General features: G+C 46.0%; 1 protein-coding gene across 4 annotated transcripts; it reads left to right on the top strand.

Moving 5' to 3' along the window:
• Positions 1–228: 228 nt before the first annotated feature.
• Positions 229–4,550, top strand: TSPYL5 (TSPY like 5). 4 transcript variants are annotated; one of them, XM_047842921.1, is made up of 2 exons: positions 229–2,497; positions 3,863–4,550. In XM_047842921.1, the coding sequence occupies exon 1, from the start codon at positions 310–312 to the stop codon at positions 1,555–1,557; it is 1,248 nt and encodes a 415-aa protein (XP_047698877.1). In that variant the 5' UTR covers positions 229–309; the 3' UTR covers positions 1,558–2,497; positions 3,863–4,550. The 4 variants fall into 4 exon arrangements, with proteins under 4 accessions (XP_047698877.1, XP_047698875.1, XP_047698878.1 ...); XM_047842919.1 differs by having other exon boundaries at positions 3,716–4,550; XM_047842922.1 differs by having other exon boundaries at positions 229–2,531.
• The last annotated feature ends 7,992 nt before the right edge of the window (positions 4,551–12,542 follow it).

The following is a 12,542-nucleotide window of genomic DNA, read 5'->3' as shown; positions in this document are numbered from 1 at the left end:
CATGCTCTATGAGACCCAGCGGGTACAACTGACACCAACGGGAATAAAGTGAAGGACGGCACACGCATCCATTAGCAGACAAAGCGAGGTAGGGGGCGAGGGAGGAGGGGGGCGTCCGTGAGGGTCGGCTCGTGCGCAGCTGCGGCGGCGGAGCCAATCACCGCGCGCAGCCCGTCCTCGCGCGAGGGTACAGTCGTACAGCCGTGACGTCGGCGGTTGCCATGGAGAGGCCCGCTCAGTCGCGACCGCGAGCTGGCGCCAGGGGCCGCGGGGTCGGAGCGTGGCTTTGAAGCTGCTTCCGCTACCACCATGAGCGGCCGAAGTAGGGGTAGAAAGTCCTCCCGCGCCAAAAACCGGGGCAAAGGCCGAGGCAAAGCCCGAGTTCGCGCTGCTCCTGACGACGCCCCCCGCGACCCGGACCCAACACAGTGCCAGAGGCTCGGGGAGGAAACCCAGGCGGCACAGGTGCAGGCTGGCGCGGGTTGGGGTGGCCTGGAAACCGCTGCGCCCGCGCCGCCCCGTCGGCCCGGGGAGGAGGCTGCCTGCCGGCTCCCCCTGGATTGTGGCCTCGCGCTCCGCGCCCGAGCTGCGGGGGGTCGCGGGCAGGCTGCGACCAGGCCCGGCCTGGGGAAGGCCACATCCCTCTCGGAGCGCCTAGCGACAGACACGGTCTTCGTGGGAACCGTAGGAACCGTGGGAAGGCCAAAAAATGGCCCCCGCGTTGGAAATCGGCGTGGTGCTGCTGGGAAGAAGGCCTCAGAAACCTGTAGCGCAGCGGGGAGAGTACCTCAGGCCCTAGCTGGTGGGAAGCTGAAGAAAGGGGCCATTGGGGAGAGCGTCTCCGCCCCTGTGGGAGAAGAAACGAAGGTGGAGAAGGATGCAGGGTCAGGGCCCCTGGCGACAGATGGCAGCATGGATACGCTGGAGACCGTCCAGCTGAAGCTGGAGACCATGAACGCCCAGGCGGACAGGGCCTACCTTCGGCTCTCGCGCAAGTTCGGGCAGTTGCGACTGCATCACTTAGAGCGCAGGAACCTCCTCATCCAGAGTATCCCAGGTTTCTGGGGGCAGGCTTTTCAGAACCACCCCCAGCTCTCATCCTTTCTGAACAACCAAGATAAAGAGGTTCTCAGCTACTTGAACAGCCTGGAGGTGGAAGAGCTTGGCCTCGCGAGATTGGGCTACAAAATCAAGTTCTACTTCGGGCGCAACCCCTATTTCCAAAATAAGGTGCTCATCAAGGAATACGGGTGTGGGCCTTCGGGTCAGGTGGTGTCTCGTTCTACTCCAATCCAGTGGCTCCCAGGCCATGATCTCCAGTCGTTAAGCCAGGGCAACCCAGACAACAGCCGTAGCTTCTTTGGGTGGTTTTCAAACCACAGCTCCATTGAGTCTGACAAGATTGTGGAGATCATCAACGAGGAACTGTGGCCCAATCCCCTGCAGTACTACCTTATGAGTGAAGGGGCCCGTGCAGAGAAAGGAAAGGAGGGCAGGCAAGGTCCAGCAAGGCAGCCAGTGGAGACCCCTGAGCCTGGGGCAAACAAGTCCAACTGATCCTGCACTAGTCTCCCTACTACCTCCTGTTGGACCTGTGCCTAGCTAACCACGTGTGTTTGGCCGTCTGCCTTCTCTTCATGTTGGCCTCTGTGCACTGTATTCCCTTTGGACTTCAGTTACAAGAATATGGTATTTATGATCATGTTCTTTGGCCCCCTCGTGGCCTTGCTTTTTTCACATTAGTGTTACACGTTAAATGATCTCACCCCTACTGTTTATACGTTAAGCACACATGCTTCAAGTGTGTGCTGCCTTTGTCTACATTGCCTGGACCGTGTTCTTGGCTCTGGCCTTTCCCAGCTGTCTTTAACATGGACACTCATGAGTCATCCTCCACAAGGACCAGTGCATCCTCGAGCTCTGCTGCTCCAGGGCCAGTGACTTGCTGAGCTTTGTGTTCATGCTGGCCATGCGTGCCATCTGTGGCAAAGTCTTTTGTTGCCACTGCAGAATGAAGCTAGCACACATGGTATTGGCCATCAGCCAAAACTGATTGTTCCAAGGCCCTGGGGCCACCAGCCAAGGTTCCACCACCTACTGGATCTCTGGCTTTGGCTAGGGGCCTATGCTGCCCTGCTGGATATGTGGAATAGCACTTGACTGCTGGGCATGGATGAGGTTAAGGGTGAGAAGCATAATGCCATGTGTTCTATACCATTATGCGTCTCTTCCTGCCTCTGGGTCCTTATGATGAACATTCGTCAGGGTCAACACCGTACCCCATCACTGTCAGGCCACTGAGATTTGTCTAGGTTGCTATTGGCCCCACTTGGCTTCCCAGTCAATGAGGACCTCAAGAACTGCCTGTGGACCAAGGCCCCCTGCCAGTGCATGAGACACACACCTACCTTCCCCAGCCTTCTAGGAACCCTACTGCTTGCCAGACTGATGGGCGGGTATGTGACATGTGTTCACTGTCATCGTGCTGCGGCTCCAGGTGAGAGTGAGGACTGGACCCACATACAATCTAGGTACCTTTGTCAACTCTTCTCATCCCTTGCTAGCATATTACCAGAGTGCTATAGTGGGGTTGTGGGGAAAAGGGATTTTTGATCTATGGGCCTGTGTCTACCTTATCTCATACCTCTATACCTCCTTACTTGCCCTTCCTTCACTTCTCTTCCTTCTTCCCTCCCTTCCTTTCCTGTCCTCCTTTCTTACTCCTCTACTCCCTTCCTTCCTTCCTTTTTTGTTTCAATATTACTACAGCTCAGAAAGTGAAAACAACTGAAAAGCCAAGGTTGTCTGCATACTGCTAGTAAGAGAGCTAGGACTTGCTGTGCACACTCACACATTGGGCTGACAGAGGGCAGAGGAAACCAGAAGGCCAAGGTCTGTAGTCGGACCTTGGTCTCGACTCCTGGATGCACTCTATAATTCTGAAGTTGAAAATTCTTTTCATGGCTAACATGCTAGAATTATAAGTCCCAAGGCAGCAGTGTTGTGGACTTAGTGTTTACTCCTGTTCCAGCTTTTTTGTGTGTGCCCCATAAGACCCAGTTGTCTCATATTGTTTCTTCCTCTGTGGTAGCCTCTGGCCATCTGGCCCTCGTTCCCCAGCTTTCTACCCTCAACAGTCCTTTGCTGTCTTTACTTCTACCTTCAGATACCCTTAGGAGTAGGCTTTCGTCTTGGGGCATGGGGTCAGGGTGGGCAGAATCTGTTCTGGATCACCAAGGCTCATTCCCAGTGGGTGTAAAAGCTGAGCTAGGCCCTTTTTCTCCTTCACATCCCTAAGGGTGACACATTAAGACTGTAACTCCCATTCCTTGTGGGAGACCTTGTTCTGAGTTCCCCAGGAGCTGGGGAGGCCTTGACTCAAAATTGTATACAGGATGTGCCAGGCAAGGCAGTGGCAGCAAAAAACAGAGTAGGAAAGAACCTGATGTGGAGATGGGCCTGGAGAAGCAGATAGAAACGGGTGAAGAAACCTCAGGGAGAGTATGCCTATTTCTCAGTGATGGGGGGGACAGGGAGGGACCTTTTCCAGAGTGAGGAGAGGAGAGTTAAAGGGATCATGGGACAATTACAATGCCTAGATGTAGGTTTGCCCCAAGTTTTGTTCAGTCATTAACTCATCATTAGTGGGTTTTATAAATCACAGAAACAAACCCAAAACAGAATAATGTTACTTTGGATGCTTTCTCTTTTCTAGGTGTGGCCTTGCGTATGTGGAAGATTGATGCTATATGCTGCTTATTTTTGCCATAAGTAAAATCTTACCACTAATGGGAATATGTAGCAGAGTAGGTCTGCCTTTTTTTTTTTTAAATGTTTTTCTCTTTATTGTGGACATTTTCAGACATGCACAGAAGTGGAGAGGATGGTCCCTGGACCCTGAGTACCCATCACCTAGCTACATCAATTATGATCAACCTGGTATCTTCCTCTCCCCACCTATATTGTTGATGGAAAGTCCAACACTGTGCCAATTTAAACTTGACTACTTTGGGAGATCAGGACTCTTTTGGTGGTGATAGTGGTGGGGTGCACTATCATGATCACATCAGGTCTGCTTTTTGCTTTGAATGTTAACTGATGAAGTTCTAGAAATGGGCCTTAGAAGTGAAAGTCTTCAAGATTAACAGGGAGTACTCAAAAAGAGATGAAAATATGCTCTCTTTCCCCTGCATCACAACAGGAGAGAGACTGTTGTGTTGTAAATCTTTCAGAGACTGATATAAGGTGTTTACTTGAGACCCTTCACCAGAATATCAGTCTTTTTTGCCTGTAAAAGATGGAGACTTGTGTGACTGTTAGAAATACCATCAGCTTGTCCTGGTCTCGTGATATAACTGTGGTCTTGAAAGTATAATTTGGTAATTGTTGCTGTGTTCTGTAAAAATAATCTCCCAAAAGTAATCAGTAACTGGTTGTCTTACTTGCTAATTTGACATCCTGGTAATAATGCAATTATTCCTTTGTTCCTAAGTACAAATAGTTGTAAGCCTGCATGCATTATGGAAAAATAAAAATCTGTATCTCTGTTATATTTTTTATTTTTAAAAAAGAATTGGAAGGTTAAGCTGAAGCTGGGTAGTTGAGGGGATGTGTACATTGGCCTCGAGTGATTCCTAGGTCTCAGGCCCTTGTGTGACTAGCTATATCACAATACACAAAATTCAGATTCCCAAGCCCTTAGCAGATAATGAGATTCTGTGGTTCTGGAAGGAAGCCAGGGAGTTCTTGTTCTTAACAAGTTTTCCAGGTGATTGTAGTGTAAATCCAGTGCTTCTCAAATTTTAGAGTACATCTGAATTGTGTGAGGAAACTATTAAAATATGAATTCTGATTCAGTAGTTCAGGGTGGAAACGGAGATGCTGCATTTCTTTTTTTTTTTTATTTAATTTTTTTTAGTGTTTTGTTCTTAGAGAGAGACAGAGCACGAGCAGGGGAGGGGCAGAGTGAGAGAGGCACACAGAATTAGAAGCAGGCTCCAAGTTCTGAGCTGTCAGCACAGAGCCTGATGCAGGGCTCGAACTCACAAGCTATGAGATCATGACCTGAGCTGAAGTCGGACGCTTTACTGACTGAGCCACCCAGGCACCCTGGAGATGCTGCATTTCTAACAAAATTCCAGGTGATTTCAGTGCTGGTGGTTTGTGAACTACTTTGAGTGCCTAAGGAGGTGATGTTCAAGTCCCATTCAAACAGGAGTAACAGTGCTCAGCCTTGGCTGCACACTAGAATTATCTGGGACACTTAAATATGCTGCCAGAGCTTTGTACAAATGCCAGGTAAATCAGAATGTGGGAAGGGGTTGGTCCAGATACAGGTATTTTAGAAACATCCTAGGTGATTCTTTTGTCTATCTAGAGTTGAGAACTAGGGTTACTGATGCTGTTCTAACACATCTATAAAAAGGTTAATTCTAGTAATCAAGAGAAGCATTAGCAGACAACAGAATGCCACATAGCTGCCCAGCAGAAAATAGTTGGAAAAAATTAGAAGTGGGTTGTTAAATGACAAGATAATAAAATTAGTTTACATGAGAAAGGGCTTGAATCAGTAAGTGTACAGCGTTCAGAGCATAGTAGGTATTAAGATATTGAATGAATGAATGAATTTAAAGCAGTTTATGGAAAAATGCCTCTGGGCTAGTCTGATAATTAAATTAGTAAAGTAGATCAAATTTGTTTATAAGAATGTATTAGTTTGTTGGGGCTTCCATAACAGAGTACCATGGACTGGTGGCTTAAACACCAGAAATTTACTTCCTCAGTTTTGGAGGCTAGAAGTCTCAGATTGAGGTGTTGGTAGGGTTAATCTCGGAAGACCTCTCTCCTTGGTCGTAGATGGTCGTCTTCTGTCTTCACACTGTCTTCCCTCTGTGTGAGCCTGGGAGTAGTGGACGGTTGTGGAAGTTGTGTGTGGCTGTCCTGCAGGCCTAGATTGTTTCCCTGGGGGCATTGCGGGCCTCGTGTTGCTACATCTTCAAAGGGGAGTGGGAAGAATCAGGATTTTTATGTAGAATCTCCCAATTTTGAATGCTATCAACTAAAAAAAATTTTTTTAAACCCCTAAAGCCTCACTACTAGTGATATGGGGAGTGCAAATCGGTATGGAGAGCAGCCTCTTTTTCAGGCTCAAGCCTCTTCTTGGGGTTCATGCCGACTCCTCTGGAGTTAGGAACTGGGGGAGGCTTTCTGCCCAGTTCAGCTCACACACTTGCTTTTTCATGGATGTGAAGCCTCCACTTACCAGGCCTCCCTTTCACAGCCCTCGACTTGGGTTCCATCTGATCTGGGATTCACTACCTTCCCATGAGCTCATTCATTTATTGAATGTGCCAGTCTTGGTGTAGATATTAGAAATATAGCTGTGAACAAATAGAACTTTGAATTCTGTCCCCCTCCTAGGTTTCAACCTCTTCTCAGATTTTGCCTGGGATTGTCAGTCAATCTATTTCTTTTTTCCCTTTTCCTGCATAGGGCTTCTGAATGTTTTAGATCAATATGGGAACTAAAAGAAAGTCTCTTTTTCACCCTCTGACCTCCTAGATCAGAGTTCACAGAGCAATTAGGCTTTTAATAACCTGAAAAGTGAGGGCTTCTTGGAGTAATTCTCATTAGGCGGGGAGTCCCTGGCCCTTTTCTCAACTTTGAATTTTATTATAAAAGGACTTTTGATTTCTAAACTCATTACTGGCTGGGCTTTTTTGGAAGTGTGCTGGGTTTGACTATGCCATGGGTGAGGGAGGAGAACAAAACAGACTTGCTACGCATAGCTTATTGGAAGTTTTGTCAGCTTCTGACTGTCTCTCCTTACACTTGGGGCTTTCTGCCTCTGGTCTGCTCCACTGGTTTGCAACAAGGCAGAGAGGCATACTGCTCTGGGGTGGCCTCCCAGAGGGAGGAGACTTTGCCCTCGGTTGCCCCTTTCAAGATTTTGGAAAGCCCTTATGCCTTCTCAGCCCTTGAGATCCTAGGCCTTGGTGAGCCACTGTTACTGATGTTACATATCCCTCAGATGTTGGGGCAGCAGACAAACAAAACAAAACAAAGCAAAGCAAAACAAAACAAAATAAAACAAAACAAGAGAACCCAGGCTATTCAGCCTATGGTTTTTATCTGTCTTTGTCCTTAGCATCTTCACTTCTGCTTTTGGCATCTTCTTCAACTGTACTTCACCATTCCAGATCATAACTCACTTCTGCTGGTTCATTTTTATCTGGAACTCTGACTTTGTGCTTCGGTACCCCAAATCAGCATTCTCTGGTTACCTACTCTCCAAGGCTCAAATCTTGAGTTCCTTCCTCCTCTCCCTGCCTCCTGTCAACCTGGTTCTCAGCTGAGGTTTGACAAATATAAGACAAAATAGTCACCATCCACGTGACACTTCATGCTTCCCAAACCACATTCACTTACATTATCTCAGTTATAACAACTGTCCCCTGAGATGGCTCAAAGAGGTTAAATGACTTGACCCAAACTACCCAAGTGGTACGCGGTAGATCCAGAACTCAACTCAGGTCTGCCGGTTCCAAACTCCATCCATACTTGTGATGGTAAACACAAGGCCCAAGCAGATATCTGGTACTGTGAATCTAGGCACTTCTTTCCACAGAACCTGGATTGATGCCTTCACGGAGTGCATCAGACCCCTCAGCATGGCACATTAGTCAGTCACAGCCAATCAGAGTTGGCATGAGTGGGAACCTTCTTGGCGATCCCAAACTACAGCCTGCTGTCGCAGCTCAGTTAGGAGCTGGACTAGCTAGGGTTGGGTGGCTCAGAACGGTGGCTGAGACTTCTTTTAACTGCTTTGTTCTAAGGTCAGGATCAGCTCAAAGTTTTAATACCTGAATCTGAATGATTCGAGGAAAAGGAGGTAACTCTTCTATAACACGGAGTCTGGTGATAGGAAGTTGCAGGCTTGCTTCCATGGCTCCATGATAGTAGGACTCTGGTCCACACCATTGCTTCCTCTTCTCTTGGCTTTTTTTTCTCATGGTTCCCCAGCTGCACGTAAGGGCAGGCAGGAAGGAGAGAAAGGATGCCTTCTCATATGTCTCTGTCTTTATCAAGGAAGGAAATCTTTGCCAGCAGTCCCTTCTGGATCTCAGGAGAACTGAGTCAGGTTCCTTGGGCCAGAAATGGGTCACACTCCCACACTCTATTTTAGGGAAACAGCACTTCTCAGCATCTCTCGTGGGTGTAGGGGTCTGCCATCAAAGAATAAGGAGAGCTCAAGAGGTTAGAATGGACAGGAGATTTTAGTCGCCTGTGGGCTCATCATTTCTGGAGTGATGTGGCTGTGCTGCTGACACAGACACCACATACTAGGCAGAAGCACTGTGCGTCTGCACTTCCCGCCTCCCAGCTCTCCTGGGCACCTCTTTTGCCAAGAAAGCTCTACCAGTGCTTGGTGTTCTGTGTCTCATCTCCTCTGTTACATGGCTAGTGCTCTTCCAGCCAGGCAGTGCTTTTTCGGTTTTCCTCTCTCCCACAGCACCTCACTCAGGGCTCACTCAACATTTGATGTATGTGTTCAGTAAATGCTACTTGGGTGGCTGTGATAAATCAATAATATTTCTAAAATGAAACTTTTGAACAAGTCAATCACCAATCAGAACTTTCAGGAGTAAGGTCCAATCCTAAGAAGCTCGTAACAGGCCCTTTGTTATATGACTGCATTCAAATTTTTTTTTTTAATTTTAGAAAGGGAGAGAGAGCACAAGTGGGGAAGAGGGGCAGAGGTGCCCCTGACCCTACATATATTTTATTTCAAACACTTTTATTATGAAAAGTTTTAATATACATAAAAGTTGACAAAGCACAATGGTTACCCATATATGATTTTTAACTTTGTGCCACATTTATTTTGTCTGTATATGTTTTGCTGAACAGTTTGGAAAAAAGTTGCTTGACCACTGAATCCTAAATACTCAGCTTGCATCTCATAAAAAAGGATTTTCTGGGGTGCCTGGGTGGCTCAGTTGGTTAAGCGTCCAATTTCAGCTCAGGTCATGATCTCACAGCTTGTGAGTTCAAGCCCCGTGTCAGGCTCTGTACTGACAGCTCAGAGCCTGGAGCCCGTTTTGTCTTCTGTGTCTCCTTCTCTCTCTACCCCTCCCCCACTTGTGCTCTGTTTCTTTCACAAAAATAAATAAACATTAAAAAAAAAAAAAGGATTTTCTGCTGCATAAACATAAGACCATTATCAGGCTACAGAATACAGTTCCCAAATACCATCTAGTATTGAGTCCATTTTAGTCCATATTTGGACTTTTCTATTGTTCCCAAGATTATTTTACAGTATTAGTTTTAAAATCAAGATTAAATAATGCTCAGTCATTCATCTAGCTATCTCTTCAGTCTTTTTAAAACAAAAATAATCGCCTCACTTTTCCCCCCCATGATATTGACTGAAGATGTTAGGCCAGTTGTCTTCTAGGATGTCCCAAATTCTGGATTTGTCTGATGGCTTCTTCCTGGTGTAATTTAACTTTTCCCTCTGTCTCCTGTATTTCTTGTAAAGTGAGGGATGCAGATGAAATGCCTTTGGCAAGAATACTACGTAGACAAAGTGGTGTGCCTCATAATACATCACTTCCAAAGGCACAGTGACAGGTGTCCCACTGTTGTGCTGTTGGTTTGATCTATCAGTTAAGATGGTGATCACAATTAGTAGGTAATCTCTGAGATTACTGTGAGGATATTGTGTCATCCCAAGGTTTTATCAGCCATTGATGACATTTGGCCAAATCCGTTATTTCACTGTGGGATACAAAACAGTGACTTTCTGAACTTGGCATTTCCTTTACATATGCTATCTGGTATTTTCCTAAGGAACACCCAGCCCTTATCATCTAGTGGTGAACTATACTTCCTTGTGAAAGGCAGTATAAATGTCTAATTTGTTCCTTGTATTACCTATTTTCGGAATCAGAAGTAAGTGTAAATAATTGCTTGTAATGGCCTCAAGTAAGGGTGTGCTATTCTTTTCTCTTTACTATCACTGTGGACTTGTGGGTTTTTATTTATTTCATGTTTTATGATCAATTGCAACCATTTTTCTTTTGGCTACTCAGTTGATCTTCATTTTGCTCCTAACTTAAAAAAAATTTTTTTTTTTCTAATTGAGAGAGAGAGAGAGAGAGAGAGAGAGACAGAGACAGAGACAGAGTGCAAGCAGGGGAGAGGCAGAGAGAGAGGAGACACCGAATCCAAAGCAGGCTCCAGGTGCCAAGCTGTCCGCATAGAGCCTTATGTGGGGCTTGAACTCACGAACTGTGAGATCATGACCTGAGCTGAAGTCAGACACTTAACCAACTGAGCCACCCAGGTGCCCCACTCCTAACTTTTTATCAGACTCCTCCTTGACCCTGATTTTCTCCCATTGCCCCCATGTGCTGTGCTGCAGCCAGTGTGACTCACTTCTCTGGATGCCCACTGGGTTCTCTGGATGCCCACTGTGCTCTTTCACACCCTGAACATTTGCATGAGCTGTTAGGGTAGGAAGAAAGCCCTTGCAGCCCTTCTCAAATATGGCTCAGATACTGTTGTACGGGGGCCATACTTTTTGATCTGAATTTTTCCCTCCCTTCTCTTTATTTCCACAATATTTTGTCCACACTTCAATTTATAGAACCTAACTAACATAGTGACATGTCCTTGTCTGTTTACCAGAGACCGTGAGATTCTTGAGGCCACAGAATAATAATAACAAACAATATGTCTTAATCATTTTTTATTCTCATAGCTCAGGGGCTTACACATAGTAGGTTCTCATTAAGCAACTGAACAAATGAATGATCCCTAAAGATTCCTTAAGGCATCAGTGACAAACTACAGAGAGGCTAGAAGTGCCCAGAAACAGAGGTTGGGAATAGTTTCAAGTGAAGGAGAAGCATGAAGTGAATACAAATGGGTTAAAGGATGATGGGGGAAGGAAGCTATCATTGGTACAACCTCAGGCAAAAAACTTAGTAGTACAAATCACTCTTGCAGCATATTGGAAATCAAGTAGGAAAACGGAAGTGACCTGGAAAGCAAAAGAATAATGTTGGAAAGGTACCCTGCATGGTGTGCTGTAGTAATACTCCACGCGAATATATAATCAAAAACAAGAAAAAGCTGATATGATTCTCCCAAAGACTTTTTTTCTCTCTTTATATATGCATACGTATACATAGTGTGAGCTCTCTCCTAAGAGGTCCCTTGAATTTAAAGGACTTCAAAAAATTGGCTTAGAACAAGATTTAGAAAAATCTCTAAAAGAGTGGTATCACCAAAAATCACCAAGCTAGACAAGTTAAGCCTGCAGAATGGAGCCCAGTGAGGTATCTAGCAGAAGGTTAGCTTAAGCCTCAATAGGAAATAGCCTAAATTCCAGGATTGTTGGGAAAAAATGGTCATCGAAGCCCACTGCTGCTCTGCCTGGTGCTGTGGGACCAGACACTTTATAAGAAAATTCAGAACACTTAGGGGGAGAAAGGTACAAGACCTTTGAAACCCAGGAACGTTCTGGACGTTATGATCGTGAAACAGACTGTTCCCCGGGAACTGAGGTTGTAGGACCTTGATGTGCCATCAAGAGAGCGCTTCATCTCCTGCCCGGAGGATCCATCTTTCTGTCAGTGCCACTCTGGCTGGGAGAACATTTATTCACGCAACTAGCATTGATGTGAGGGACACTGAGCTCTTACATGTTTACACGTCATTCTCTCAGCAAGAGGTCTTATCTGATTCCCTGATAAAATGGCATTCCCATACCCACTGCTCACTCTGTATTCATTCTCAGTTCCCTCTCCTTCATAGGATTTATCACAATTTGTGACTATGGTTTTGTCTTTGAGTTTGTTTCTTCCTCTGTACTATTTGCTCTTAAGTATCTTCATTCATTGTTGAATCCCTTAAATCCCAAGTGCATGCACACCGACAAATATTTTGGTCTGGTGGAAGTGTTAGTCTTATGAGCCATGACCTATTAAAATGGCAGACTGAATGGGCCATATCTTGGAGTTGTCCCATGGCAGGAGAAGCTTTCTCTTCCTAAGTGTGCTTTGAGATTTGGAGAATCCATTTTGTTGAGCACATGCCACATGCTGGGCACAGTGCTAAGCACATTTAAACACACCATTGTAACAATTCTATTATTATCCTTATTTTCCAGATGAGATAAAAGAGCCCAAGAGAGTTTAGGTAACTCATTCAATGTTTCATAAATTGTAATTCCTGGAGCTGGGAGGAAAGTCTTAATCACTATTCTGCCCTGCCTCTCAGTCTAGGGTATGCAGTTTGAATTGTTGAGTTAGACTAACATTGTCCCCTGCCTTCAGAAGGGAGGGAGGAGGGAGTGTGGCTGAAGATAGGCTTCCAGCTCTTCAGAGGATAGCTATCACTGTGCTCACTCACCAGGAAGTGGGAATACATGTGCATGTTTGTGTGTGTGCATGTGTATGTGTGTATGGGGGCGGGGGCACATCTTGATATGTGCCCAGAGAGGGAATGAGAATGGCCAACAAGCCAGCTTTGGA

Source organism: Prionailurus viverrinus, chromosome F2 (genome assembly GCF_022837055.1).
Source record: "Prionailurus viverrinus isolate Anna chromosome F2, UM_Priviv_1.0, whole genome shotgun sequence".
Classification (NCBI taxonomy): domain Eukaryota; kingdom Metazoa; phylum Chordata; class Mammalia; order Carnivora; family Felidae; genus Prionailurus; species Prionailurus viverrinus.
The sequence above is the reverse complement of the archived record's forward strand: the minus strand, read 5'-3'. Positions and strand labels throughout refer to the sequence as shown.